We start from the raw sequence: 22,705 nt of genomic DNA, 5'->3' as shown, positions 1-22,705 counted from the left end.
TTCAACGAGGCTGCGCCACCACATTATACTGAAGGACATCAAATCTAATCGTCATCAACGGGTTCCAATGCTCTGAATGGCTTCTCGGGATTCCGTGCTTGAGATAGTAGAGTTGATGAGATTTGTGGTTTTGCTATGGACTGGGGTGCGATGGGCATGGTATCGCTTGGACTTTGTAGGATCGGCAAGGTTCTTCGTTGAGGTGTTTCATTGGAGGCAGTACCTAGATCAGTATTTGAGCATCCAGAACAAGTTTCTTAGTATCATTTCTTGTCTGACATTTCATTCTCTCCGTATATAACTTTGGCATTATTACTTGCAAACCTGCCGTCACCAAATTACTCAATTACTATTAAAATTAAGATATTAATCTACCTTCTTCCCTTTCGGTACTTCCATGGCTATCGCATCTTGATCCTGTACTTCTCCTTCATGCCCTTGAGCTTCCGACGTGGCACCCATTCTCTTCCTCTTCCTACTACGATGTATACGACATCCAATACAAGCTATAATCCCCAACCCGACCACAATCCCAAACGAAATTCCTACCCAGACAAGTTTCTCTAATCCTACTAAACCGGAATCGCTTCTTGATGACTCGGGAGCTGGAGTAACTGTCTGTGCAGGCCGTGGCCAAGGACCACCTGTATACGGATCATCACAGTCAGGAACGCACGTGGTTCCACCTGAGTTGATCTGATATGATATGGTGACGGCTGATGCTAGGAGAAGGTCTTTCTCTGGATCGAATTTTATCGTCGTTGAGACTCGGATGTCTGTTTGTAGAGAGCTTGCGGAAGAGAGATCGAAGGCTGTTAGAGTCAAGGGTGAAGTGCCTGATGGTTTGAGATTGGAAGCGACACAGAATTTATCGTAAGGTGTTGCTGAACTGCCGCTTTGATCTGTCAGGGTCGGCCTACTCCATTCGAAGTCATATCCTCTATCAATCAATCAGTCTCCCTCCCAGAAACGACTACGAAGGTCTACCAACGTTAGACAACACAATATCTCCCGTGAAGTGGTTGCATCAGGCGTGTAGTCAACAGTATGAGCAGGCGTATATCCAACAGGACACTCCGTTGCTGGATGGCTCCAGCCTGGACCACAGAAACCATTCAATCCGAGACCAGGTCCTCCGGTAGTATGAGGATAATCAGTATACCCCAACCAGAGGTAGTTACACGTCCGTGTCGTTCTGTAAAGCCCTTGCGCCGTGCCAGAATAACAATCCGTCTCCATATTCCATATGCTGTTCGTGTCAAGACATTCTGGCGGCGGTGTAAAGCGCGGTAAAGTCCATGTCGGACTTGGAGTAGTTGGAAAGGTTGTGATGAAGGTTTCGGTCATTTTCGCTGAATTCGACAGAAGTCGTGCAAGTCCTACTTACTCTGCATGATCCAGGTGAGCTTGCAAGAAATTGAAACAATGGGCTGACTGGCTGTTATGTACGTTCATATTGGAAAATCAGGCAGACAGTGCTGCAGGGATGCCGTGCCACTATCCTGCATGAAGGATTCAAGGCTGTGCTGATATCAAGAATATTACTCGTTGAACCAGCAAAGCCAAGACTTCTTGTCCGGAATTGGAGAAGCTTTCTTGGTCTTCAACGAGAACTCGTCAAGAACCTAGAATCGTGCAATCGAGCAACGCAGACAACCATCGGAGCTACTCGACCAACTGTTTGTAGGTATGAAATAGATATAGATATAAAAGAAATCAGTTGAGTCGGACTACTGCAAAAGGTAGCCGTATCTAGTAATCACCGGAATACGAGGAAGAATAATAAGCCCCGTTATTAAGCAGGGTATGCTTCTTGCTACGGCCCAACGTTGGCGAGATCCGTTGAAAGTTTGCGTCATCTTGGGGGGTGCAGACATAGCTTTCGGCTCCATTGGCTCACACTTGACAGATCCTTAAGTCTTTCGTGGAGTGAAATGGCGAGGGTAGCAAGTGCACGTCTTTACTGCATCAAAGCCGCCAGCAACGATCGCTCCTGTTACGTTCTGGTGAATGTCGAACCCTTCGATGAGCTGTAACAGCATGAACCTGAAGCTCTCAGATGCTGAGATTTTGGAACATTGATATCATCCTCTTGTGTATCGACACTAGGCTCGGAGACTCCTTCAGCACTCGGGCCAACTTCACTTCCGGTGTTAACGGCAGGCCCAAAACGGAGTCCGCCGGAGTTGACCCCGATGAGCTGCTACTGTCATTGTCGGGGGTCTTAAGCCTTTTCTCGGCCTCTTCACTCAAGGACGGTTGAGTGGTCTTGCATATGACAGCCGGGATCGATTGAGTCATGCATACTAAGAGTTGTAGGTATCAATGGTGGTGGTATCTTACCGTTTTGGAATTTAGTGCGTATAGGAGTAAGTAGAGATGAACCAGAGGTTGATGTGTTGTCATCTCTATGAAAACAGAGCCAGTCATTGTACCACCTGTTGAAGAGATATCTGGAAAATATCCCTTGAGTCAGGAGAAGGAGGGAAGGGTTCGGGTAGTGAAGGATAATGAGTTAGACATATGCGAGGATGGGCATATTGGAAGCATGACTGCAATGATATCAAGGGCGAGAGGAGCTCCAAGATTTATGGTTACGTAAGTAGGGATTGAGAACAAGGGAATCCAAGTATATGAAGTTGCCGGGATGTTATGCCTTTCGAGCTGGTCGTGGCCGCGAGGAGTAGAATGAATAGATAGTTAGGCACTTGAGATGGAGATGAAAGGGTGCAGAATATGTTACCCACCACTGCAGACGAGTTGCCTTATTTCGAGCTAACTGTCCAAATGTGCCATCTAGCAACGCATTCACTGCAAACGCCGCGAAGTCATACGTTAAAGCCAGCCAGTCAGCCAGTTAGCCATGGGAACAGCCCAGCGACCTACTTCCCCATTGGAAGCCTTGATAAACGCGTTGACACTGCCGAAATTCCTTAAGAACCGTTGAACAAGGCTCTTTTTGTATTGATTTGACCCAGTTTTTATCTCAAGGTGTTCGTTCATCTTGACCACTGAAACCGAAGCCTCGGTCCCGTTCACTGCCGACCTTGATCACTTGTTTGGACCTGAGCCTACTCTTTGGCTCGTACGAACTGGCATTGGCAGTAATATTATGGCCTCTATCTTCTGCTCCCATCGTACCAGTGGCATTGACGGTAAATACTCACTCTCCGCAACATCTGTTTACCTCAGCGAGTGCACCTATTTCTGCCTTCGTCTCGCATCCCTCTTCCCAACATCTCCTCCCACCTTCACTTCTTCCTCTCTGCACTCAACATTAACAAGGCCCTTCAAGGCGGAACTTAAGGTATCGCTACTTTGAAACTTCCTTTCCACACTGAAGAGGAACTCAGACAACGCTATCCGTCACACAACTCAACTCCGCGGTACCAAAGGTACCAGCACGTCAACGTAAGTGCACATCCTCCACCCTGCTTCATTAACATCTATATTGACCGTCAAGCAATAGAGGATGTCATCTTTCCCCTTTGGCGATCTCCCTACGGAGACGAAGAAGAATGTAATCCTTAACGCCCTTCCTTCTGTCACCGCACCTCATCGATACTACCTATCAAACATTGCTCGTGCTCGTATCCATGAATACGTTGAAGAACAGACCCTCAAGAAAATACAGGACTCCGACCCAGTTATCGCTTCGTTGTCGAATCAGGTCCGATGCCTCAAGGCCATCAACCCCCAAGATGGGACTGCTATCATGTCTAGCGTCGGTGGTGTCGAGTTTCGCCTTGACCCGAAGCACGACACCTTCAAGGCCATGGAAATGCGTCTTCCTGCCGTTCATCCGTCTACGTCCTGGAACCCTCAGGAAGTCAAGGGCTATCATAAATACGCCCTGCCTTTCGAGAACGTGCTTAACGTCGCTTATCGAACCTACCTTGCACGAGGTCAGGCACGTAAGTAGACACCATAACCTTCGATGAAGAGTACCTTATGCTAACAGACTTACAGCACCCCCCGACGACGGATTGACTATTGCAGGTCCATCGACTGCACCCGTGGTAGAAGTCCCCCCCACCTATTACAATATACCCTTTGAGAAAGATCTCCCGATCTTTGCTCGCCTCCCGAAGGCCAAAAACCTGTCTCTGATCGTCGAGTATGCCGACCGTGAATGGCATATTAACGGCTTCCAGATGAATGGGCCTGACGTTGTCGGTCGACGATACCTTCTGAACCGCTGGGGTCTTATTCGCTCTGGGGACCATTCTTATGTAGCCGAAGAATACTTCCGCAACCGCCGCATTCCTGCCGATACCGGAATCGCATGGAACATGCCCGGCAGAGACCGGCTCAGCGATCCTGAGGACCTCGAGGGCGTCCCAGTCCCAATCTCTCGCTACGGTATACCCAACATTGGCTTCAACGCCTATAGTCGAGGCAACATTTCTCTTGGCGGAAACTGGGCGGGATTTCGGTTCTGGGTCGACAACAACAAGATTGAGTTCAGCCCTCTGTGCTGGCAAGAGGTCGAGCCGCTGATTGGCGAGTACTATGGTCTCGACGAGCGTAGCTACAACACCTTCAGCCCCGGACTCGTCGCCAGAGTTTGGGTTATCCGCTCGGAACAGGATCTTGAACCAACTGAGAAACCTCACCACCACTGGATTGAGGTTAGAGAGCCTGAGTTTGGCGATCCGGAGTGGGTTGAGCAGATCGCAGCGACATGGAAGATGACCCGCCAAATGCTCTCTCATGTTCGTGGCAGTCCCATCGAGGAGGATGAGGAGAGAAACGTCGCCGCGGATAATTACTGTTTCCAAATGGAGCCGTGATGATGTTGATGGAGTACCAGGAATGCAAGCTGCGGGAAACTAGTCCAGGTTCAGTGTTGCACAGAGAAAGTAGACTTGGGAACAGGCATGGATGAGTAGATCTCGAGGTGGACTCTTCCAGGACATCAAGCGTGAGAAAATGTAGCTTTGATAGAGAAGATAGTGAAGACCCAGCAGCCTTGTAATTCAGCCGTATATTACCAATCAAGCATACTTGAAATCAGCTCGTGTTGGAAAGGATTCTTCAGCGGTCACTACTGCAGCAGGAACGATTCCGGTGTCAAAAGTAGACTCCATGACGCCACATATCGAGTTCAATTGCTTCCATGGCTAGTTACATGCGAACAGCAATGTGGAGTGGCAACAATTCCTTCCTATCCGGAACGCTCAACACTAACTTGCTTGAGTCGTTCGCAAGCCTATCAGTTACTATACCTCTCTAAATCTCCTTTCTTCGGGTGACAAGTGTCGACGGTGCAAACGAAGCTTATGCAGGCGATGGAACAAGGAGCTCAGACTTGTGAAGATTTAACACAAGATAAAAGTTCTCCTACGACCTCCCACGTCTGTAACTCCGATGTCAAATAATACAGCAGACATTGCGTTCACTTGTAGGACGACCCACAGCCGTACCATCAAAATCCTTTGCCAGCCTACTTGAACCCGCGATCTACATCTGCAGTGGCGGAGGTATAACAATCCAGACCCCGTTCACATAGATCATGTTCACCAAAGGCGTCGCGGCAGTTCTTTGATGCAGCGCGTTACCTTCTTGTAATGGTATGCCAAGAGAACAATACCCTCTACTGTCTTTCTCATTGATTGCTCGTTGGCAAGGCGTCTTACATGGCCAAACGCTCTTCAGGGCATTGTTCACTCAGATAGACTGTTTCTCTTAGCAGATATTCCTCGACTTCATACCGACGTATCCAGGCGACGTCAAAAGCATCACCTCGAAATGTCTTAGTATAGATAAATGGTCATTCAAAGTGAACACTTCTTTACTAGTGTCTAATTTTTATGTCAATTATTTACCTTTAAAAGTTCTCAAATTGTGATTCAACCATAATCCCCTCATGAAGTTGAGCGATATTGAGACGAGTCTCACGAGGCCCTTACCCTGAACGTTAACAAAAGTTTCAACCAAATCACACAATTCTATCCCTTAACTGTCCTAAAGGCACATTCAGGTAATCAAGATCGACAACGGAATCAAGTGATATTCCGACACCGTTCTATCAAATAAGAGAAGTAGATAGAGTGGAAAAATGGGGTGAATACTTAAATGTGCCTTTAGGACCGTTAAAGGGATCGGTGAAATCGTACCCTTGGAAGACCCTGTAAGTATCCTGCTGATCTTAACATTTTAGAAGGCTAAAGGACTCTTGGCCGGACTTTGTGGAAACGATTGGGTCACTAACCGCTGTCAATTGTCATTGCGTGTCACACCGATGCTGATCCCCGAGTTTTGACATGACGATCGCAATATCACGGTTAAACTTGAAACATTAGTAACCAGCGAATAATAATTCATCGTCATACATTGATTCATAGCATTCCTCTATTGATTGTTCTCACAGTCATCGAGTCAGAAAGACCTCAAATGACGCTATACACCTGTAGTCCCGTTTCACGTAAACTCAATCATATCCGGAAACAGACATGTTTGTTATTCCCTTGTCTCGTCGCTAACCATACTAAAAGCATCACACCAGCTTAACTTTTTCCCCCTCCACAATGGCTGCATTCCTGCCAACACGCTAAAGCAAGACCAAAGAACAATTCCAAACTCCACGGGCCGATCCCCAGGAGTAAAATCCCCGAAACCCTCATCACTCTACGCTCCAGAAACCCTCTTCTGCGCTAGTCCCCCCAACTTCTCAGCAGCAGCCCCCAGACTCCTCGGGTCAGCGCCCTTGATCTCAACCTGCCCGTTGACAGCGACTTGCTTCCCTTCCTTGAAGAACAGGAACGTCGGCATGGCTGTTATGCCGTACTGGCGCGCGGCGTCTTGGACGTGGTCTACGTTGACTTTTGCAAAGGCGAGGACATTGTCGACGCTGTGCTTGGTGGCGAGTTGCTCGTACACGGGGGCGATGGCTTTGCAGGGGGGACACCAGTCTGCGAAGAAGTCGACGGCGACATATGTTGTTGACGAGAGGAGCTTTTGAAGCTCATCGTTTGAAGTGATATGATGCACCATTTTGTTTTTTTGCTGGTATTGATCTACAGAGATCGGCAAAGTTTTTGACGAGAGTTTTGAGATACGGTGAGATGAAAGTCGATTTAGTTTCGGCAGTTGATGTGAGTAATCTTGGCGTTGTTGAGGCTGCGATGTGTTTATATCCTTATTTTCTCTCTGCCTCCGCTTTCTCATGGATCTTGAGAGAATCGCAAAGAGCCGCTTTGAAATGGAATCATATCACGTGATGTTGCGCAATTGAGTGATTCCTCATCAAGGTTGATTACTGAGCCACGTGTAAGCCACAGCATATTATGTCATGATTTGAGGCTGACGAGCTTTGACAAATTATGATCAACGAAACGTTTTAGCGAGACAGAAAATAACTCAAATGCAAATCATCAAGGTTCCCTGCCTCTGTAAAATCTGACAAATGACCCTAACCACGGATATAAAAGACATTGCTTATACGTTACAGCTGACATTTTGCGTTTGACCGGGTTTCTACTGCGCCGCTCATTATTCTAGAAGGAAATATTAAGCATTGCTTTTTTGGTGTCTTGCATGCCCCAGACTCAAAACTACCCTGCAACGATCAATTGACTACTGTACGTAATATAAATCAGCAATCGTCGCATAACATGTTACATGTTACCAGTCTCGGCCCTTTGTCAATTATCACCTCCCTCTTAAGGCTGCCTCCCGCGGTGGAGAGGACTCTATACGGGGGCATTCGCTAAGGTAAATCCGGAATCATCTCCGGAGACCGATCACCTTATAACCCACCATATAAGGGTACAGTACACAGCTCAAGTGGTTCCGTTGCTTGGCTATCGCGGAGGCCATGAATCTTACCCCGGATGGAATAAGCACAAGTTATTGACAAGTGTAATGCAATAGTTCAGGGGAATAATATCGGGGAACTTGAAAGAGGTCGGTTATCGTTTACCGATACCCACATGTTCAAGAAGCCAAGACTGCAGCCGAGAAGCAAAGCGCAAGGTCTAGGAGATAAAGAGCAGGTAACATTTACCCAGAATCGATAGCTAAGAAAAGAGGCTTGCATAGAAGCGAACGCTTTGATGCAAAGAAGCTGAATCGAAAAGAGACATGTCACTCTTCAAATAAAAAGAAAAGAGTGTAAGAAAAAGCCTCCCACGAGTCACGTAATTCGAGATGCCTCATTCGGTAAGTGGGGAGGATCTGTGCTCCTCTTTGACAGGACTATGGATAGAAGCAGTAATTATCGCGACCATCAATCTTCTAATCTTGGCTCGGATAGCTCGGTCTCAACTTCAAGATAAGCGCAAAAGTGACAGAGGGGAGCTGAGACAATTCTGTTACTGACGATCCGGCTCAATCTTCCCTTGGCTTGAGGGGGAGGGCTTTCATGGAGTGATCACCGAGTCAAGTCCCCTGGTGCCCACGCGATCGGTTGCTTGGCGCAGGAAACTAGCAAAGTCTATTGGCAGCCATGAGCCCACTGTAAATCAGCGTCTAGCTTATTCGGGGAGATAAAAAACAGGGTCAGCGGGCATGATCCGTTGATAGAGCACCCGAGGAATGGATATGTGAAGACGTTACGCGAGGGCTGGGCGCCACTGTGCCAGTTTAGTTCGCCACCGAAAGGAAAAAGAGCGCTTCCATCCTTCCAGGGCTTGTTCAGGCCTTGTCCAGGGCAGGGTGGTGTTCTAGACGTAACATGATCTACTGGCTCAGCTTGCATCAAGGGGTCCCCCATGCCCTGCGTCTATGGCTGCAAGCATTTGAATCACAATCGCCTGCAAAACGTGGCAAAACTGCATTGCCATTCCTTCGATCGTGCAGCTTCGTTCCCACTGAATTGAGACAAGGATGATAGCGAATCAGAGCCTCATCCCAGCTAATGTGCCCTCTCCCAAGGACCGACGACACCCGCATCTTTTGTTCGGTCCAACGATGTTTGAAGAATCAGTGGCGTAAAACCGGGACTAATGTCAGCTCTAGACCAAGCTAAAGAACTGGTTTGTCCCCCCGATCCCCTGAGACGGTTTTCATTCCCAAATCTCGAAAAACTCCACCTTCGGAGGAATAATAAAAACTAAACCCAAGCTCTTGGTTTCCCGTTTTCCCCCCTTTAACCCACCCCCGCGTTGCTTGTGTTGTTGCTGCGTTGCGTCCGTCTTTCTTTTTTATTTCCAGTGTCTCATTCAGACCAAGTCATGCGCCGTTGCATCCTCGACAGCCCTTCCACGTCGAATTGACACCAACACCACTACGAAATCACCCGTCGTCGATCCCCCCCGAAACCGACAACCCAGACGAAGCCGATTTGTAGACAAATTAATTACGTGCGACCGACAAAATGACGGCGTTTGAGGCTGAGATATGGACTTGGTACAGTCTATCGTGGATCATTGTCATTGCGAGAATGTAAGACACATACATTTCACGAAGGATCAATTGGGTTTAAAGCTGACCCTCGTACAGGATATCACGACGGATGTTACTGGGTTCAGTCAAGAAGCTACAAGTTGAGGATTACTTGATGGTAGTAGCAATGGTCCGTCACCATCACCACCACCAATCCACCAACGCAATTGTCTAATTGTATTGTTACAGTTCACCGATACCGTGTTAATGGTCGGCATGTCGATTATTTCGCAAACGAGCAGTAACCTCATCGATCCCAGCGAACACGTCGTCCTCGATGCCGAGGAGATTAGAACGAGAGAGTACGGATCGAAATGGGTCTTGGTCGTCGAGCAGATGCAGATTGTCACTATTTGGCTCATGAAGTACTGCCTGTTGCTCATGTACAACCGCCTCACGTACGTAGCTTCGTCCCGATGCTCAATCACGGTTCTAACAATTGCAGAATGAGTTTGAGTCAGAACTTGGCTGTCAAGTTTGTCGCCGCCTATGTCACTGCTGGTTTCGTCATCATGGAGATCTTGTACCTTGGTGTTTGGTGTCGTCCATTTAACCAGTACTGGGCTGTTCCTCCAAAGAACAGTAGGTTACACCACTGCTCAATTGAATCATGCTAACGGCTATAGCTCAATGTTCTGCTGCGACGAACCATCTCATCACCAACGCCGTCATCAACATTACATCCGACATTATGATCATTCTCATCCCAATGCCAATCTTTCTCAAGTCCCAGCTCCCATTGAAGCGCAAGGCTGTCCTCATTGGTGTCTTTGCATTGGGTGCCTTCACTGTAAGTTTTAACTTTAACTTAACGCAGCTGAAACCCAGACTAACACGCACAGATTCTCTCCGCCATCCTCAACAAGTTCTACAGTTTCAACGAACCCTTCGGCTCAAACTGGACGTTCTGGTACATCCGCGAATCCTCCACCGCCATCATAACCGCCAACCTTCCCTACATCTGGACCCTCCTCCGCCGCATCTTCAAGCTCGGCTCATTCAGCGGCTCGACATACGGCAAGAGCACAAACAACCCCTCCAAAGCATACCGCTCAAACTTCACCAACCATCGCTCCGTCGTGCGCTCCCAAGTCCGCGCGGAGCATAACCTGCACCAAGTCGACAGCGAGGAAGAGATCAACGCCACATACGCTCTACCGCTCAAGATCTACGCTAAGCACGAGATTCAAATCACGAGTGAAGATGCTGGTCCTGAGGATAGGAGAGGACCCGTGGGGTGCATCCCTGATGAGTTGATGAGCCATAGCAAGGACAGCATACGGACCGATGATGTAGAGACAAACTCTGAAAGATCGGCTGCCGGTGTTGTCAAGGTCTATCACGGAGTATAGATTTGGATGGGCGACCATTTGTATCATTTTTGTTTTTTAATGTTTGATGATTTGGGTAAACGCCTGGATCAGAATACCCAGCGATGTATAATTTGCCCGTATAGATAGAATCGTGCCTATAGCACCAGAAGCGATATCAACAAGCTCTTGTCACAAGTATTCTCTTTCCAGCCATGCTTCACCTCAATCACTGCACGTTTGAGGGGTTCTCATGCTAAGCCTAAGCCGCCTGTCTTGGGCTTAGCCTACCGCTCTTCTCGTATGACATCTTCCACGTGCCAAGGCTAGACGAGTCAGGCCCCCCAAACTTAACTTACACCAACAAAGAATAGCTTCGAACGGGTTATCAATGCGTTGATTCCGCTCTCTTGACTAGTTCCGACACGGGTAAGCTTTGATGCTCGCATCCCCGGTCCAATTCCGATGATCGGCTTGCTCTTGGTGGATGAATCCAACCGGTTCAGAACGCTAGGCTTGTCCGCGACTATTGTCTCTGTGGGGTTTTCGAGATTTGGGAGATTGTCTAGTCAGGATTTGGGTCAGATATTGCGGATCCGGATGAAAGGGGGCTCTTGAAGTGGTGGAGTTAGTCTGGATTTGAACTGACAGGTTGTCGGCCCGGGAGTAGCTATCTCTGTCTGACTCGAGCGATAGGCTATCGGTTTAAGATCTGTTCGCCGCTATCACTGCTGTGGCTTTTAAGTGATATCTTTGCTGGGTGGCAGCTCGATAAAAGTATTCTCCGATTAGGTTCATTTCCCTTCTTGACCAGACGTGAATTGAACATGAGTGAACACTAGAAGCAAGATTTGCACTCTGTCGATTAGCATGTGCAGTAGGTTGCTGGTAACCTCATACTCATTTTTTTGTTGTAGATATGCTTGTTGGCACCGACAATAGATAGGGGAGCTCTTCGATTATCAATCTTCCGAATATCTAACCCGAGACGATCTAGCCGACTGTTATCGCTCTTATATGTATCGTAAGTTCATTGATTGACGATCAGTCAGGTGACATTATACCGCAGGCATGACATGAAGGACTTTAACATTCTTATAATCGTAGAGGAGAAAGAGCCTGCTTTCCTCCAGCTTTACATACCCATTAGGTAGCCCTCGTCAACTTCTACATAACACAACATTCATCAGCAGGTTGCTGCCCCTTAAGCTCCACTCCCTCCCCCCTCCTAATCAACATCTCCTCCTCCTCCTGCGAAACCCTCGGCGCCAACCTCCCCCTCAACTCCGCGAACTTATCCGTCCACCAGTACCCAACCTTCATCCACTGCGTCACAGTCCAGTCCTGCTGATACTCCTCCAACGTCTCCTCCAACTGCCTCTTCATCCCCGGCTCATCCGTAGCAGCCCATGCGATAGCCAGCGTCAACGGAACATGGCTTGCTCCCAGTGGTCTGTACTGACTTATTCGGTGCGCGAGGGATACTACCTCTGATGAACATAGTGCTGCTTCTCCAACGAGAGCGAGGTTGTACGGATCAAAGGCTTGCATTAGTTGGCCGATTATTACGAGGACGGTTAGGAGGACGGAGTAGGCCGAGTTGTAGGAGCGTGAGAGGCGGAGTTGCATGGGCGTTGGGGAGAAACCGGGCGCCCATGTTACGGCTTTGACGATTTCGGAGAGTTTGCGTAGGTCGCGGCAAAGTCTGTGGTATGCGCATGTTATTTCCATGCGGTGGAGTTCAGGGTCGTTTATGAAGTCTGGGAGTCGACCTAGGTTTCGGATAGAAAGACTGGGGATTCCGCCTGCATCTTGGCCGTCTTGCTGTGCTTTTGCGCTTTCAGGTGTTGAAGGGGGATTGTTCTTTTTGAAGTTGTCCAGCATGTCCCAGAACCACTTTTCTAGTCTGACCTTGGGGTTTGAGATGCTTTCTATGATCTGAGGAGGTTAGTGATGAGACTTTCTGGTATGCAGGCTAGATGGGTTCAATGGGGACGTACGACTGGGACGCAGAACGTCAAGAGCATGTCTGTTTCGAAACCGGCTTTCCAGTTCTCTCGCGCCGCTGCTTTAAGAAGATATGCCAGACCTTGGCCGTGACTCGTCGTTGGATCATCATCTCTTCCCAACCAGCCCTGAAACTGTCAATATAGTCACTATTGAAACCAGATTCTGATTCACTTACCTGACAGATCATAATCAGATACACCGAGCACATAGTCTCAGGCATCCTTGCCTTCGCAGGATCCTCCAAGCATAATCTCAACGAACTTATCGCTTTAACATACTTCGTAAGCGCATCAACAGTCTGATACCCCTGCGGTCGATGCAATGTCGAAAACGTAGTAGCTAACGCATCAGCCGATGCATCAAGAGCTTCATTCCTCCCCAACCGCGCAGGAATATGCCGAAGAAAGTCTCCGTAACACGTAATGTCATATCGAAGATCTGTAATCTCTAACCGTGAGACAAGCGTTTGAGTGACCATGGTTGTTTTGTTGTAAGGAACTTTGATTAACGCTTGAGTGAAAGAAATAGGCGATTTTGAAGATCGGGAACTTGAACTTGTTGTGTCATCTTCTGTGTCGATGCTTTGGACGCTTATACTGTCTCCTTGTTCGAGGGTCTGGACTTTGAACTTGTAGCGCTGTTTCCCAACGTTGATGCACGGAATATCAAGCCTTTCACACCTCGCGCATTTTGGCTGAGCTTTATCACACTATCCCCTCATTAACTCAAAACTTCTCCAACCTCAATGTCGCACTAACTTACCTTTTTCTTCTGCTTCCGACAAGCATCGCAGCCCTTGTAAGATGGAACGCCAGGCATTGTTCGTCAGAGCGGTATATCTCACCCAAAAGAGATAAGATTGAGATGAGGCTTCCTTGAATTGTAGAATGGGCTGGAATCCCGAGATAGTTAAAGGCCCCGCAGACTCGTTGGGGAGGTCGAGATGTAAGCTTGGACTCAGCCTTGGAAATGGATCTCACATGTTTTGGTCTCCACTTGGACGATGACGGAGCGCGCCATTTTACCTGATTTGGAATAGTGGGGGATGGGGATAGGGATGAGCCACGAGATTGGCATGTTTTAAAAAAGGAAGCAATTGAGCGAGATTAAAGTATTTGTACATGATTTGTTCGTTCTGTCCGAAATTTAATGAGTCTAACTTTTGCTTTGACGAATTAGATGGTTGAGGGTTGTTGATCCAAGGCATACAGGCCTTTATTATCCCGAGATCAGCGCTTCTGACAGACTTGCTCAGCCTTGTACGATGAGCTGCAGTGAAGATCTGACGCCTCTCACTACTATATGCTGTCCGGAACTCTTGATAGGCTGAGAGTAATTGCTGGATCAAGTCGCAATCTTAAGGGAACGTTGTTTGCTACGTGACAACGGGCCTTACAAGGATTGATTTAACAGCTACACCCCTTGAATGGAGGCTAAATAAAGAATCAGAAGTGCGTCTGCAAAGATTCCATCACAGAAAGCACCTTTGTTGACAGCGGAACCCGTCGTCATTTGTCTCAGTTCCGCGTCGGAATTTAATGCACGTAAAACCGCCTGAGCGAACTGACCAATCAGCCTCCCTTGCCACCAACAGGGCTGTGCACTAACATGCTGATTACAACCTCCGTCGCAGCATATTTACCTTTACGGGATATGACATGGCTTATACTTTTGACATCACTTGGCAAGACAGACATAAATTGACAATGGATCCCTCACCGACCTTCTTGGCCTGTTCAGCTCCCCCAGCAAAAAGGATAACAGTCAATACAAACCAATCATCACCTTAACAGTCGTCCTCATGGAGAAACTACTCAATAAAGTCTTATACGGATCATCCAGCCCCCAAGGCTCCTCTTCCAATGGTTCCCAAGTATTCACCATCCGTCCACACCCCCAAGATGACAACCTTCTCTTCATCCTCCCCTCCAACGCACCAAAAGAATCTCCTCCCCTGTACACAATCTACAAACGTCCCAGCAGCTCAACCCTCCTAATGCACCGCGGCCCAGCCGCCCCCGAAAACATAATAGCATCAGCGACAATGCATCTCAGCACATCACGCATCGACGTGTCGGTGTTTAACCAACCAATGGTGATCAAGAACAGCAGCATGACAGGGAGTTGGGGGTTTCATACACACATGGGCAAGTTCAAGTGGAAGGTTAATCAGATGACTGGCACGGGGTTCGAGTTGTATGATCAGAATGGGAGTAAGGTGGCCAAGTATGGGAGTGCGGGCTGGACGAGGTTTGGGGAGAAGGAGGTTAGTGTTTATGTGCAGGGGGATGAGTTCTTTGTGGTTATGGTGTTGTTTTCGGCGGTGGTGTCGAAGGAGTTGAAGAAGATCATTGATGAGGTTGTTGGGGAGGTTGCGGGTGCGGTGGCGGGTGCATAGGCCTAGTACATGAGTTGATGAAGATTGATGCAGATAAGCATGGCGTTTGGGTCAAGCCAACACAGGATTAGTGATATCAATGCGATCGGTTTGTTTTGACATGTCCTCGTGTAAGCGACAGCCTGAGCCTTGAAAGGAAACCTGCCAATGCCATCGGCTCTCATGTCGACGCACTCTTCAAACTCCGAATAAACCTCGCCGGAACTCCTCCCACCAACGTCTCCGCCTCAACATCCTTGATAACAACCGCCCCTGCCGCAACAGTCGCTCCTCTCCCTATAGTAACACCCGGTAAGATCGTAGCTCGAGCCCCTATCCAACAATCCGCCTCTAAACGAATCGGCAGCGCAAACGATGTACCCTGCGCTTCTCTTCTGCTGTGCATATCCGCGGCGTGAGTACCTGGACAGATACAAACTCCGGGACCTATGAGTACACCGTCTCCTATAGTAACAAGGGCGTTGTCGTGGATTGATACCCTGCGTAGTTCTGAGCAAGATGGGCTCTTGTGGAGGTTGTGAGGCTTACTCTCGGTTCATGTAGACGCCGTTTCCGATGAATATGTTGCAGCCCCAGAGGAGAAAGAAGGGGGGCTCGATGGTGACGTCTTGGCCTAGTTTTCCAAACATCTCTTTTGCTACCTCCATACGTCTTGATTTTAATGATGCGAGGGTGCTACCGTCAGGAATACTCTCATCGTTGAAAGAGAGCACTTTCTTTTTTGTAGCTAATTTGTAAACCATCATTTCCTGCGAATTGCCTGTGTTAAAGCTATATGCCCCAAGTTAGATAGTTTTCTTGGGGAAGTTGGCGAAACTAACTTCATGCCGCTTATCATTTTCTCAAACTCGTCACACCATGGGACCGGCACCTCACTCTGTCGGAGTTCAGCGATACGTTCCAGATTCTTACTTGATGCAGCCATCTTTGTATCTAATAAATGAGATTCTGATATGTCGGAAAAGTTGACTGTTGGTTTCCGTGGCGCATTGAGAATTTGGGGTCGAAAGAATGGGATGAAAAGCGGTGTAAGCACGGGATATTATGTCATGATTCAGCCTGAAAGGCGATAGATCGACGGACGTAGTGTCGCACACTATCAATCGGGCCTCAAAGCTTCTTTATTGTTTCAGTATAGTCTGGTGATTCAAAGTGACAACTCTGTCCAACGACATGTCAGTATTAATTCTGATTCGTCCATGTCGCCAGGGGATGACGAACTCGGCTGATCGGCGAGTAACATGCCTGCGAGGTGCCCGAATCTAGACCCCTACTATCCCCAACTCTAGAGGTGATTTATCGATATAATTGCTTGCGTCGAACTGTATGTTGACAATAGATAAGCGTCGACGTGACGTCTAGGACTTGCAACCTTTGTCGCCGTGTTTGCATTGACATCTGAAACAGAGAGCCCTTCAAAGGAAGTCTAAACCATGGGCAAGCGGGCCGAAATTGAAGATAGAACTATCGATCATGGATACCGGCATGGCGTCGAATGGGGGGCGTTCTGCGAATGCACTTGACGGCAGAAAATCTGCACATGACTGTAGCTTTGATAAGCCCTGTTCACCCTGCACTTCGACCGATTGGACGTTATGTAGTGTCTTTGGCAAGATGACGATGTCGCAAGGGAGAAAATATTATTAAGAATAACCTGATGCCAGACCAGGTGTTGCTTCCCGCTAGAGTCATTTCTTTATCTGTAATGGTCTTTATACCGCCGAGCCTCCCTCCCTGGGAACGTCAACGGGGACATTATTGACTTGCGCTCCGGCCTTGTTCGTAGAACCATCGTTGTAGCCTAGTTTCCTGTCAGTCAACTTCTAGTATCAGTATAGAAAGAGAGTCTTGAGCCTACCTGCGTCTCTGATGACTTCAGATTGCTCTCCAACCTCTTGTTCCGTGTCTCGTCCTCCTTCCTGTGATCCTCGTTGACCATCGACAGCAGACGATGCATCATCTACTAGAACTTCCTCCGACCTCTGGCCCAACTTCCTCCAAAGCATAGCGCTAATGCAGATCGCCAAAAGACCAGCCGTCGTTACTCCCATGACAATCTTGCCGGGATGTGAAGCAATGTCATCGTCAATCTCCTCAATAGCCCAGGGATAACACTCCGAGTTGACAATGATGAAGATTCCGAGACCAACATAGAGGAACGGCACCAACCTGCGGGCATATTTCTGAGCAATGTGTAGAATATGCTTTTGCCGCATGATGAGATACGCAGCGAAACACCATACGCCAAGCATGATGTAGTAAACGACTATATATATCGCCAGCTCTCCAGCTTTCGCTTCTGCAAAGAGAGGAATATACGTGCTGATATTGTCGGCGCCATTCATGACAGTGATGGAAGCGACCTTGAAGACACTCTTGAACCCATCGGTAGTTGTCAACTCTTGATCCAGAGACTCCTCCTCATCCTCACCCTTGCTAAAGATATAACTCAGAATCCACCACATACCCAGCAATATTGGCAACAGACCGAGAAATCCAATTGGTTCGGCAGGAATGAGTAGCGACGCGCCAAAGCCAATCATGCTCACGGCGACAATGACTGTAAACCCGACATATTGTCCGATAGCGATCTTGACAGGCGTGAGCGATCGACTAGTCATAGCCTCGGCGAAGAACGCGACGAGAACAAAAATGTCGTCAACGTTGGTGATGGCGAATGTCGCACAAGCTGTGCCAATCGCCTGACCAAAGTCAAGACCCATGATGATGAGGGATGCAGGGAGAAGGATGGGGAGGGGCAGAGCTGAAGTGTCAGATAAAGTTGGCCAGCCCCTAGAGTTGATCAGTATGCTTAAACCTTAATGAGATACTATGTGACTGATTTGTTAATTGTTCAAGGGAGAAAATTTGTTCACCGCGTGTACGCAACTACCGGATAACTTGAACAAAGCCGACTTGGCATCATCAGGAGTAAACTTGGCGATCCACATTTATACGACGAACCCAGTCATGTTTTTTATATGTATATTAACAGCCCTCGCGATGTGCACACAATGATGTCCTGAAACAATAATTCGTGTTCTAGACGAAATGCTATGTACGCGTCAAGAGACAATCTCAGGGTCCATATCGTTTATTTTGAGCATGTTTCAGGGTGTTTTGATGGGTGATGACGACGTTGGGTGATGGGTTCTTGGCTGGTGTTTAGTTTCCGGGTTGGGTTTAGCGAGGGTGGAAGAGTGGCAGTGCAAAAGAGTGCTACTGTGCTTGGCTGGTCTTGTCTGTTGGATATTATTCTGGGCATCCCTTGAAAGATGGGCAATGTCCGTATCGATTCAGCATGATTTGAACAACAACTTTCTCTTCATACTCGCCCTTTTTCATCATTGTTGTCTTGCTGTTCTTGTTCATACTATTTCTGCTCTGAACAGCCATTAGACAAATGCCAATGTTTTGATGAAACAGCTTGGCTATTGATATCCGCTCTTGATTATCCGACAATCAGTCAAAACTCGGAAATTGGTTTAACCGAGGCATGTCTACCAGTCTCGGATCGTGTATGCGGTCGAGCTTTGCGAATACTCGCATGTGAAGGGCCCTCGATGTAAGTGCCCCAGGCGTCCGATGAACCCGTGGTCTACGAAATACGCGCAGAAAGACGGCTCAGAGACTGAAAGCTACGATGATAGGGCTTCGAGCGTGCACCTACCCTGGTTCTTATTCGGTGGGACTCTCGCCATAGTGACCATCATCATGTAGGTTACACTGACTAGCTTGCGAGTTGATGCTAACCCGCAAAGTATCCTGTTAAAGTTCCGAAGCTGTAATACCCGTCGACAACCTCGAATGACCGTCATTCGCGTGCCACCAAGACAGCGAACGCCGATAGAGCGACATAACCTACAGACGTTAAACCGAGCGAATCCATCTATCAAGTACAAGGATGTTAGAAAGCAATCAAGTGTGAGCTCAACAGAAGTCAGCCTGGCAGAGATATGGTACGTCGAAATGCTACAAAGCTGGAGTCATGCTAACAGTGATTGCTATGAAGTGCTGTATGTCTTGAGACTCTAGTGGATGAGGAAGATGTACGGCGGTTGACATGCGAGCACGTGTTCCATACTAGATGCTTGGACTCTTGGTTCAAGGAACATCATGTCGACTGCCCACTATGCAAATGCATCTTCATCCCGAATTAATGTATAATGAACAAAGTCTGTTATCAAAGCGCGCGTTGACTGAGAAAAAGGAAATGGGTGTTATTGAAAGACTATATAGCTCGAATCTATGTAAACATTATAAGAGTACAGAAGATGAAGCAGATAGATACGAAAGGAAAATGATTGTCAACAGAGGCAGACCCTGTCGTCGCTCCAGGAGCCAGAAACGACGGACAGACAGAGGTGTCCCAGAGACGAAAACCGGGAAGGAAATGAAGGCTCTATAATAGAACCACCTTGACATGGCCACTTCCTCCTCAGCGTAGGGCATTCTAAGCCTGGGTGATCTTAGGCTGAGCAGCAGAGCCCTTGGTGGTTTTGCAAGCAGACTTCTTGCCCTCGGCCTGGGTAGCCTGGTGCTCAACAGCCTGGACCTTGGTGGCTTGGTGCTCGTTGTTGCGGACCTTGGTAGCAAGGGTCTTGGGGCTATCGGCCTTGACGTTCTTGTTCTCGTTGGTGTTGTCCTTGTCGTTGGTGTTCTTGGTCTCATCCTTGTACTGGACTTTGGTGGCCTGGGGCTTGCTGTTCTGGACCTTGGTAGCCTTGGGCTGCTTGTTCTCAACCTTGGTGACCTTAGCCTCAGTCTTGCCAGACTTGTCCTGGTTCTTCTGGACCTTCTCGTTGTCGACCTTTGCGGCCTTGGTGGCCTTGGGCTGCTTGTTCTCAACCTTGGTAACCTTGGCCTGGTGCTTGACAGAGTCATCACCGACCTGAGCGTACTGAGTGTTGTCGTCTTCAACCTTGACGACCTTGGTAGCTTTAGCCTTGGGCTTCTGGACCTTGGTAGTCTTGGGCTTGGGGTTGGAAACCTTGTAAGCGTCGTTGTCCTGCTTCTCAACCTTCACCTCAGCAACCTTGGTGACCTTGGGCGCAGATTTCTGAACCTTGGTAGCCTTGGCAGTACCGATGAGGCCGCGGGGAGCGTCCTCGGTGGGAGGAGTGGTAGGAACCTGCTTAGAAGAGCAGCTCTTGTCAAAGACAAAGAGAGTGTCGCCACGAGCAGGAACCTTGGCAGCAGCAACCTTGTAAAGCTTGCAGACAGGAGTGCTTGATCCGCTAGGAAGACCATACAAGAAGCTCTGGCAAGAAGAATCCGCCTCAGCAAGGGCCTGACAGTCCTTGGCAGTAGCAGCAGTAGTAGTCTTGAAAGGCTCAACATCACCGCTCGCAGAACCAGAAGCAGCACAGTTACACTTCAAAGATCGACGAACAAGAACCTTCTTAGGCACAGAACCCCAAGGCTCGGAGGTGGTAGGTGCAGAAGTGGGTACCCGATCAGCAGCACACTGCTTATCAAAGACGTGAAGACCATCCTTGCGAGCAGGAACCTCGGAAGCTGAGAACTTGAAGAGAAGACAGCTGGGGTGCGAGTGACCCTTGACGAGACCAAAGGCAAAGCTCTTGCAGAAGTCATCGGAGGCACAGAAGGTCTGGCAGTCGATGGCGGTGTCAGCTTTGCCGGTATGGTAAGGTTGAACCTTGCGGTTGGAAGAGGCGCTGGGAGCGATGTTGCACTTTTGGGTGCTAGAGGCAAAGGGGGTTGCCATGGCGGAGGCCATGGAGAGGGAAAGGAGGGTGAGAGAGTACTTCATTGTGACTGAGACTGTTGAAGAGATTGGGAAGAGTAAAAGAATGTGGTTGAAAGAGTGTGGTGAAGATGAACGAGAGTGTTTGTTAGAGTGTTTGATGCTGTGATGAGAAAACTTGAAGTTGATGGGAGAGAACTCAAGTATTTATCCTCGAAACATCCAAACCTTTAGCGTAGTCTGTTAATGCAGTTGAGAGGAGTCTTTTCCTAGTGACGCGTTTGTCACGCTATTCAGTGTACAAAGACCCTCAACATGCAGGTCTGCATGAATCTGAAATCGATAGTCTGGGAGCTAACGCTCAAAAGTCTTCAGATTGGTGATCGTGATGTGGGAAAGGAGCATCTTCTTGACGCAGCCGGGCTAAGGAGTTGAATGATCTGGCTTTGGTGTAGATGGTTAAGGTCTTGTGGCTGGCTGAACTGTTGGTATCATCCCGGAGGTCATGCCGGGAAACAGGAGGATGTCTAATTTGCGCTACGCCCTTGGAGACCCGACTTTCATTCTCAATTGAGATCTCGTGGGCTTGAGAGACAGCTAGCTCTCCCCTGGCGTGATGGGAAAAGGTGAGGTATGCAATTCGATCTTGTACAACCCGCTCTTCGTGATAGATTACTCTTGTGTTCGAAGACATCTACGAAGTTACTTGTCCTTATCTTCTTCACTCAGCTAGATAATCCTCTTGGTTTGACTTCCGGGAGATCCAGTATCGGCTGGTACTACTCTCGAGTAGCTCCGAAGGGGCTCTTTCGATCGTCTCATCATCCATCCGGAGGTTGGTCTCGATCCCGAAATTGGTCATTTCGTCGGCGAAGATGCACGTATGAGCTTTCTTACCTACACGCCCGACAGCCATTCTTCCCGATTCTCAAACACATTGTGGAATCATCATGGGCTCTGTTACGGAACTATTGATTCAGATTCATGCAAGCTTCTACTCTGCCATACGCAGCTTCACTCAGCTTCCACTACTGCCACTCTTCAAATTCGTAAGCTCTTTTCTGAGCTACTTCAAAATAAATGGTAAAGTCGATTTTTGAAACCTTCAGCCACTCTTAGCCTCAATATTGAGGCCTTCGTACTCAACCCCTGCTGCTTGCCATCCATATCCATTTCTCCCGACAGAACATCAAAAAAGTCAGCTCGGCAAAATGCTTCTTCCGTTTCATCCGAATACAATACAAGAACCTCTATTGGTGAAAAGTGCCGATATCCATTTATATCCGAAAGCTTGTCACTGAAGCTAATGTCGGAGCGGGAAGTGGGATGATCCGCGGGAGAGACACAACACAGCTATGACCGTTGACAGGCCTGCTCGCTGATATCATGGTCCAATCAAGACCCCTCCCCCCTGTTGGTAAGAGTAAGAATAGTAACTGTAGGTGTCATTGTCCGCAGATCGGACCAGGTTGTTGAGCTTTGGTTCCAATGACGTGGATATTTATGCGGGCTTAGTCGAAACGTTTTCTGGGGCGCACTGTATGCAGTAGTTTGGACGCTGGCCGTTTCATGATGAGTGGATCGAAGAAAAGGCGATGCACAGCCACTTAATACAAGAAGAATAATATCCAAAGACCAATTGAAAACTACCCGGGAGCTGTTGATTAATGTTAGATGTTCACGAAATATGAACTGTATGGTGAACAGGATCAAGGTTGGTACTGACTGGGCATACTGTCTACACAACAATGCCTAGCTATCGATGTGAACTCAAGTGTTGTAAAGTGATTGAAAAAGTCAGTAAGAATTATTGTGAACAAAATAATGATTGGACCGTGAATAATAGCTAAGTTCTATTCACAACTCGAATAATCCCTTGTGCAGAGCCTCAGC

The 22,705-nt window shown here is 48.1% G+C and overlaps 9 protein-coding genes across 9 annotated transcripts; 3 read left to right on the top strand and 6 right to left on the bottom strand.

Moving 5' to 3' along the window:
- Nucleotides 1–366: 366 nt before the first annotated feature.
- On the bottom strand, nt 367–1,347 carry FOBCDRAFT_202290 (uncharacterized protein; the record flags this gene model as incomplete). Its single annotated transcript, XM_031185262.3, has 2 exons — nt 367–940; nt 992–1,347. The coding sequence occupies 2 exons, from the start codon at nt 1,345–1,347 to the stop codon at nt 367–369; spliced, it is 930 nt and encodes a 309-aa protein (XP_031040904.3).
- Nucleotides 1,348–2,410: 1,063 nt separating this feature from the next.
- Nucleotides 2,411–4,793, top strand: FOBCDRAFT_202289 (uncharacterized protein; the record flags this gene model as incomplete). The annotated part of the gene is made up of 6 exons (XM_031185261.3): nt 2,411–2,598; nt 2,992–3,155; nt 3,286–3,307; nt 3,354–3,411; nt 3,470–3,914; nt 3,970–4,793. 6 exons carry the CDS (start codon nt 2,411–2,413, stop codon nt 4,791–4,793), a joined length of 1,701 nt encoding a protein of 566 aa, XP_031040903.3.
- A 1,512-nt stretch (nt 4,794–6,305) lies between these two features.
- Nucleotides 6,306–7,192, bottom strand: FOBCDRAFT_224704 (thioredoxin-like protein). The gene has a single exon (XM_054704767.2). The coding sequence runs from the start codon at nt 7,168–7,170 to the stop codon at nt 6,631–6,633; it is 540 nt and encodes a 179-aa protein (XP_054560742.2). The 5' UTR covers nt 7,171–7,192; the 3' UTR covers nt 6,306–6,630.
- A 1,792-nt stretch (nt 7,193–8,984) lies between these two features.
- Nucleotides 8,985–10,896, top strand: FOBCDRAFT_250863 (uncharacterized protein). The gene is made up of 6 exons (XM_031185253.3): nt 8,985–9,387; nt 9,445–9,517; nt 9,577–9,785; nt 9,833–9,969; nt 10,014–10,177; nt 10,230–10,896. Exons 1-6 carry the CDS (start codon nt 9,320–9,322, stop codon nt 10,737–10,739), a joined length of 1,161 nt encoding a protein of 386 aa, XP_031040895.1. The 5' UTR covers nt 8,985–9,319; the 3' UTR covers nt 10,740–10,896.
- A 968-nt stretch (nt 10,897–11,864) lies between these two features.
- On the bottom strand, nt 11,865–13,526 carry FOBCDRAFT_293942 (uncharacterized protein; the record flags this gene model as incomplete). The annotated part of the gene is made up of 4 exons (XM_031185251.2): nt 11,865–12,635; nt 12,698–12,832; nt 12,883–13,416; nt 13,470–13,526. 4 exons carry the CDS (start codon nt 13,524–13,526, stop codon nt 11,865–11,867), a joined length of 1,497 nt encoding a protein of 498 aa, XP_031040893.2.
- Nucleotides 13,527–14,387: 861 nt separating this feature from the next.
- Nucleotides 14,388–15,574, top strand: FOBCDRAFT_320060 (uncharacterized protein). Its single transcript, XM_031185250.3, has one exon. The coding sequence runs from the start codon at nt 14,509–14,511 to the stop codon at nt 15,103–15,105; it is 597 nt and encodes a 198-aa protein (XP_031040892.2). The 5' UTR covers nt 14,388–14,508; the 3' UTR covers nt 15,106–15,574.
- FOBCDRAFT_134706 (trimeric LpxA-like protein) lies at nt 15,266–15,848 on the bottom strand (the record flags this gene model as incomplete). The annotated part of the gene is made up of 2 exons (XM_031185249.3): nt 15,266–15,584; nt 15,634–15,848. The coding sequence occupies 2 exons, from the start codon at nt 15,846–15,848 to the stop codon at nt 15,266–15,268; spliced, it is 534 nt and encodes a 177-aa protein (XP_031040891.3).
- A 969-nt stretch (nt 15,849–16,817) lies between these two features.
- Nucleotides 16,818–17,828, bottom strand: FOBCDRAFT_261397 (cadmium resistance transporter-domain-containing protein; the record flags this gene model as incomplete). Its single annotated transcript, XM_031185248.2, has 2 exons — nt 16,818–16,906; nt 16,964–17,828. 2 exons carry the CDS (start codon nt 17,826–17,828, stop codon nt 16,818–16,820), a joined length of 954 nt encoding a protein of 317 aa, XP_031040890.2.
- A 1,730-nt stretch (nt 17,829–19,558) lies between these two features.
- On the bottom strand, nt 19,559–20,878 carry FOBCDRAFT_133943 (uncharacterized protein; the record flags this gene model as incomplete). Its single annotated transcript, XM_031185247.2, has 1 exon — nt 19,559–20,878. One exon carries the CDS (start codon nt 20,876–20,878, stop codon nt 19,559–19,561), a length of 1,320 nt encoding a protein of 439 aa, XP_031040889.2.
- Between the last annotated feature and the right edge of the window lie 1,827 nt (nt 20,879–22,705).

This window comes from Fusarium oxysporum, chromosome V, assembly GCF_013085055.1.
Source record: "Fusarium oxysporum Fo47 chromosome V, complete sequence".
In the NCBI taxonomy this organism is placed as follows: domain Eukaryota; kingdom Fungi; phylum Ascomycota; class Sordariomycetes; order Hypocreales; family Nectriaceae; genus Fusarium; species Fusarium oxysporum.
The sequence above is the reverse complement of the archived record's forward strand: the minus strand, read 5'-3'. Positions and strand labels throughout refer to the sequence as shown.

What these genes read in the sequence shown, in the direction of transcription:
- FOBCDRAFT_224704 (XM_054704767.2), bottom strand. Translation starts at nt 7,170, where the DNA reads ATGAGAAAGCGGAGGCAGAGAGAAAATAAGGATATAAACACATCGCAG.
- FOBCDRAFT_250863 (XM_031185253.3), top strand. Translation starts at nt 9,320, where the DNA reads ATGACGGCGTTTGAGGCTGAGATATGGACTTGGTACAGTCTATCGTGG. An exon ending in ACTTGATGGTAGTAGCAATG is followed by an intron (nt 9,518 to 9,576) that starts GTCCGTCACCAT and finishes GTATTGTTACAG; the next exon opens with TTCACCGATACCGTGTTAAT. An exon ending in CTCATGTACAACCGCCTCAC is followed by an intron (nt 9,786 to 9,832) that starts GTACGTAGCTTC and finishes TAACAATTGCAG; the next exon opens with AATGAGTTTGAGTCAGAACT.
- FOBCDRAFT_320060 (XM_031185250.3), top strand. Translation starts at nt 14,509, where the DNA reads ATGGAGAAACTACTCAATAAAGTCTTATACGGATCATCCAGCCCCCAA.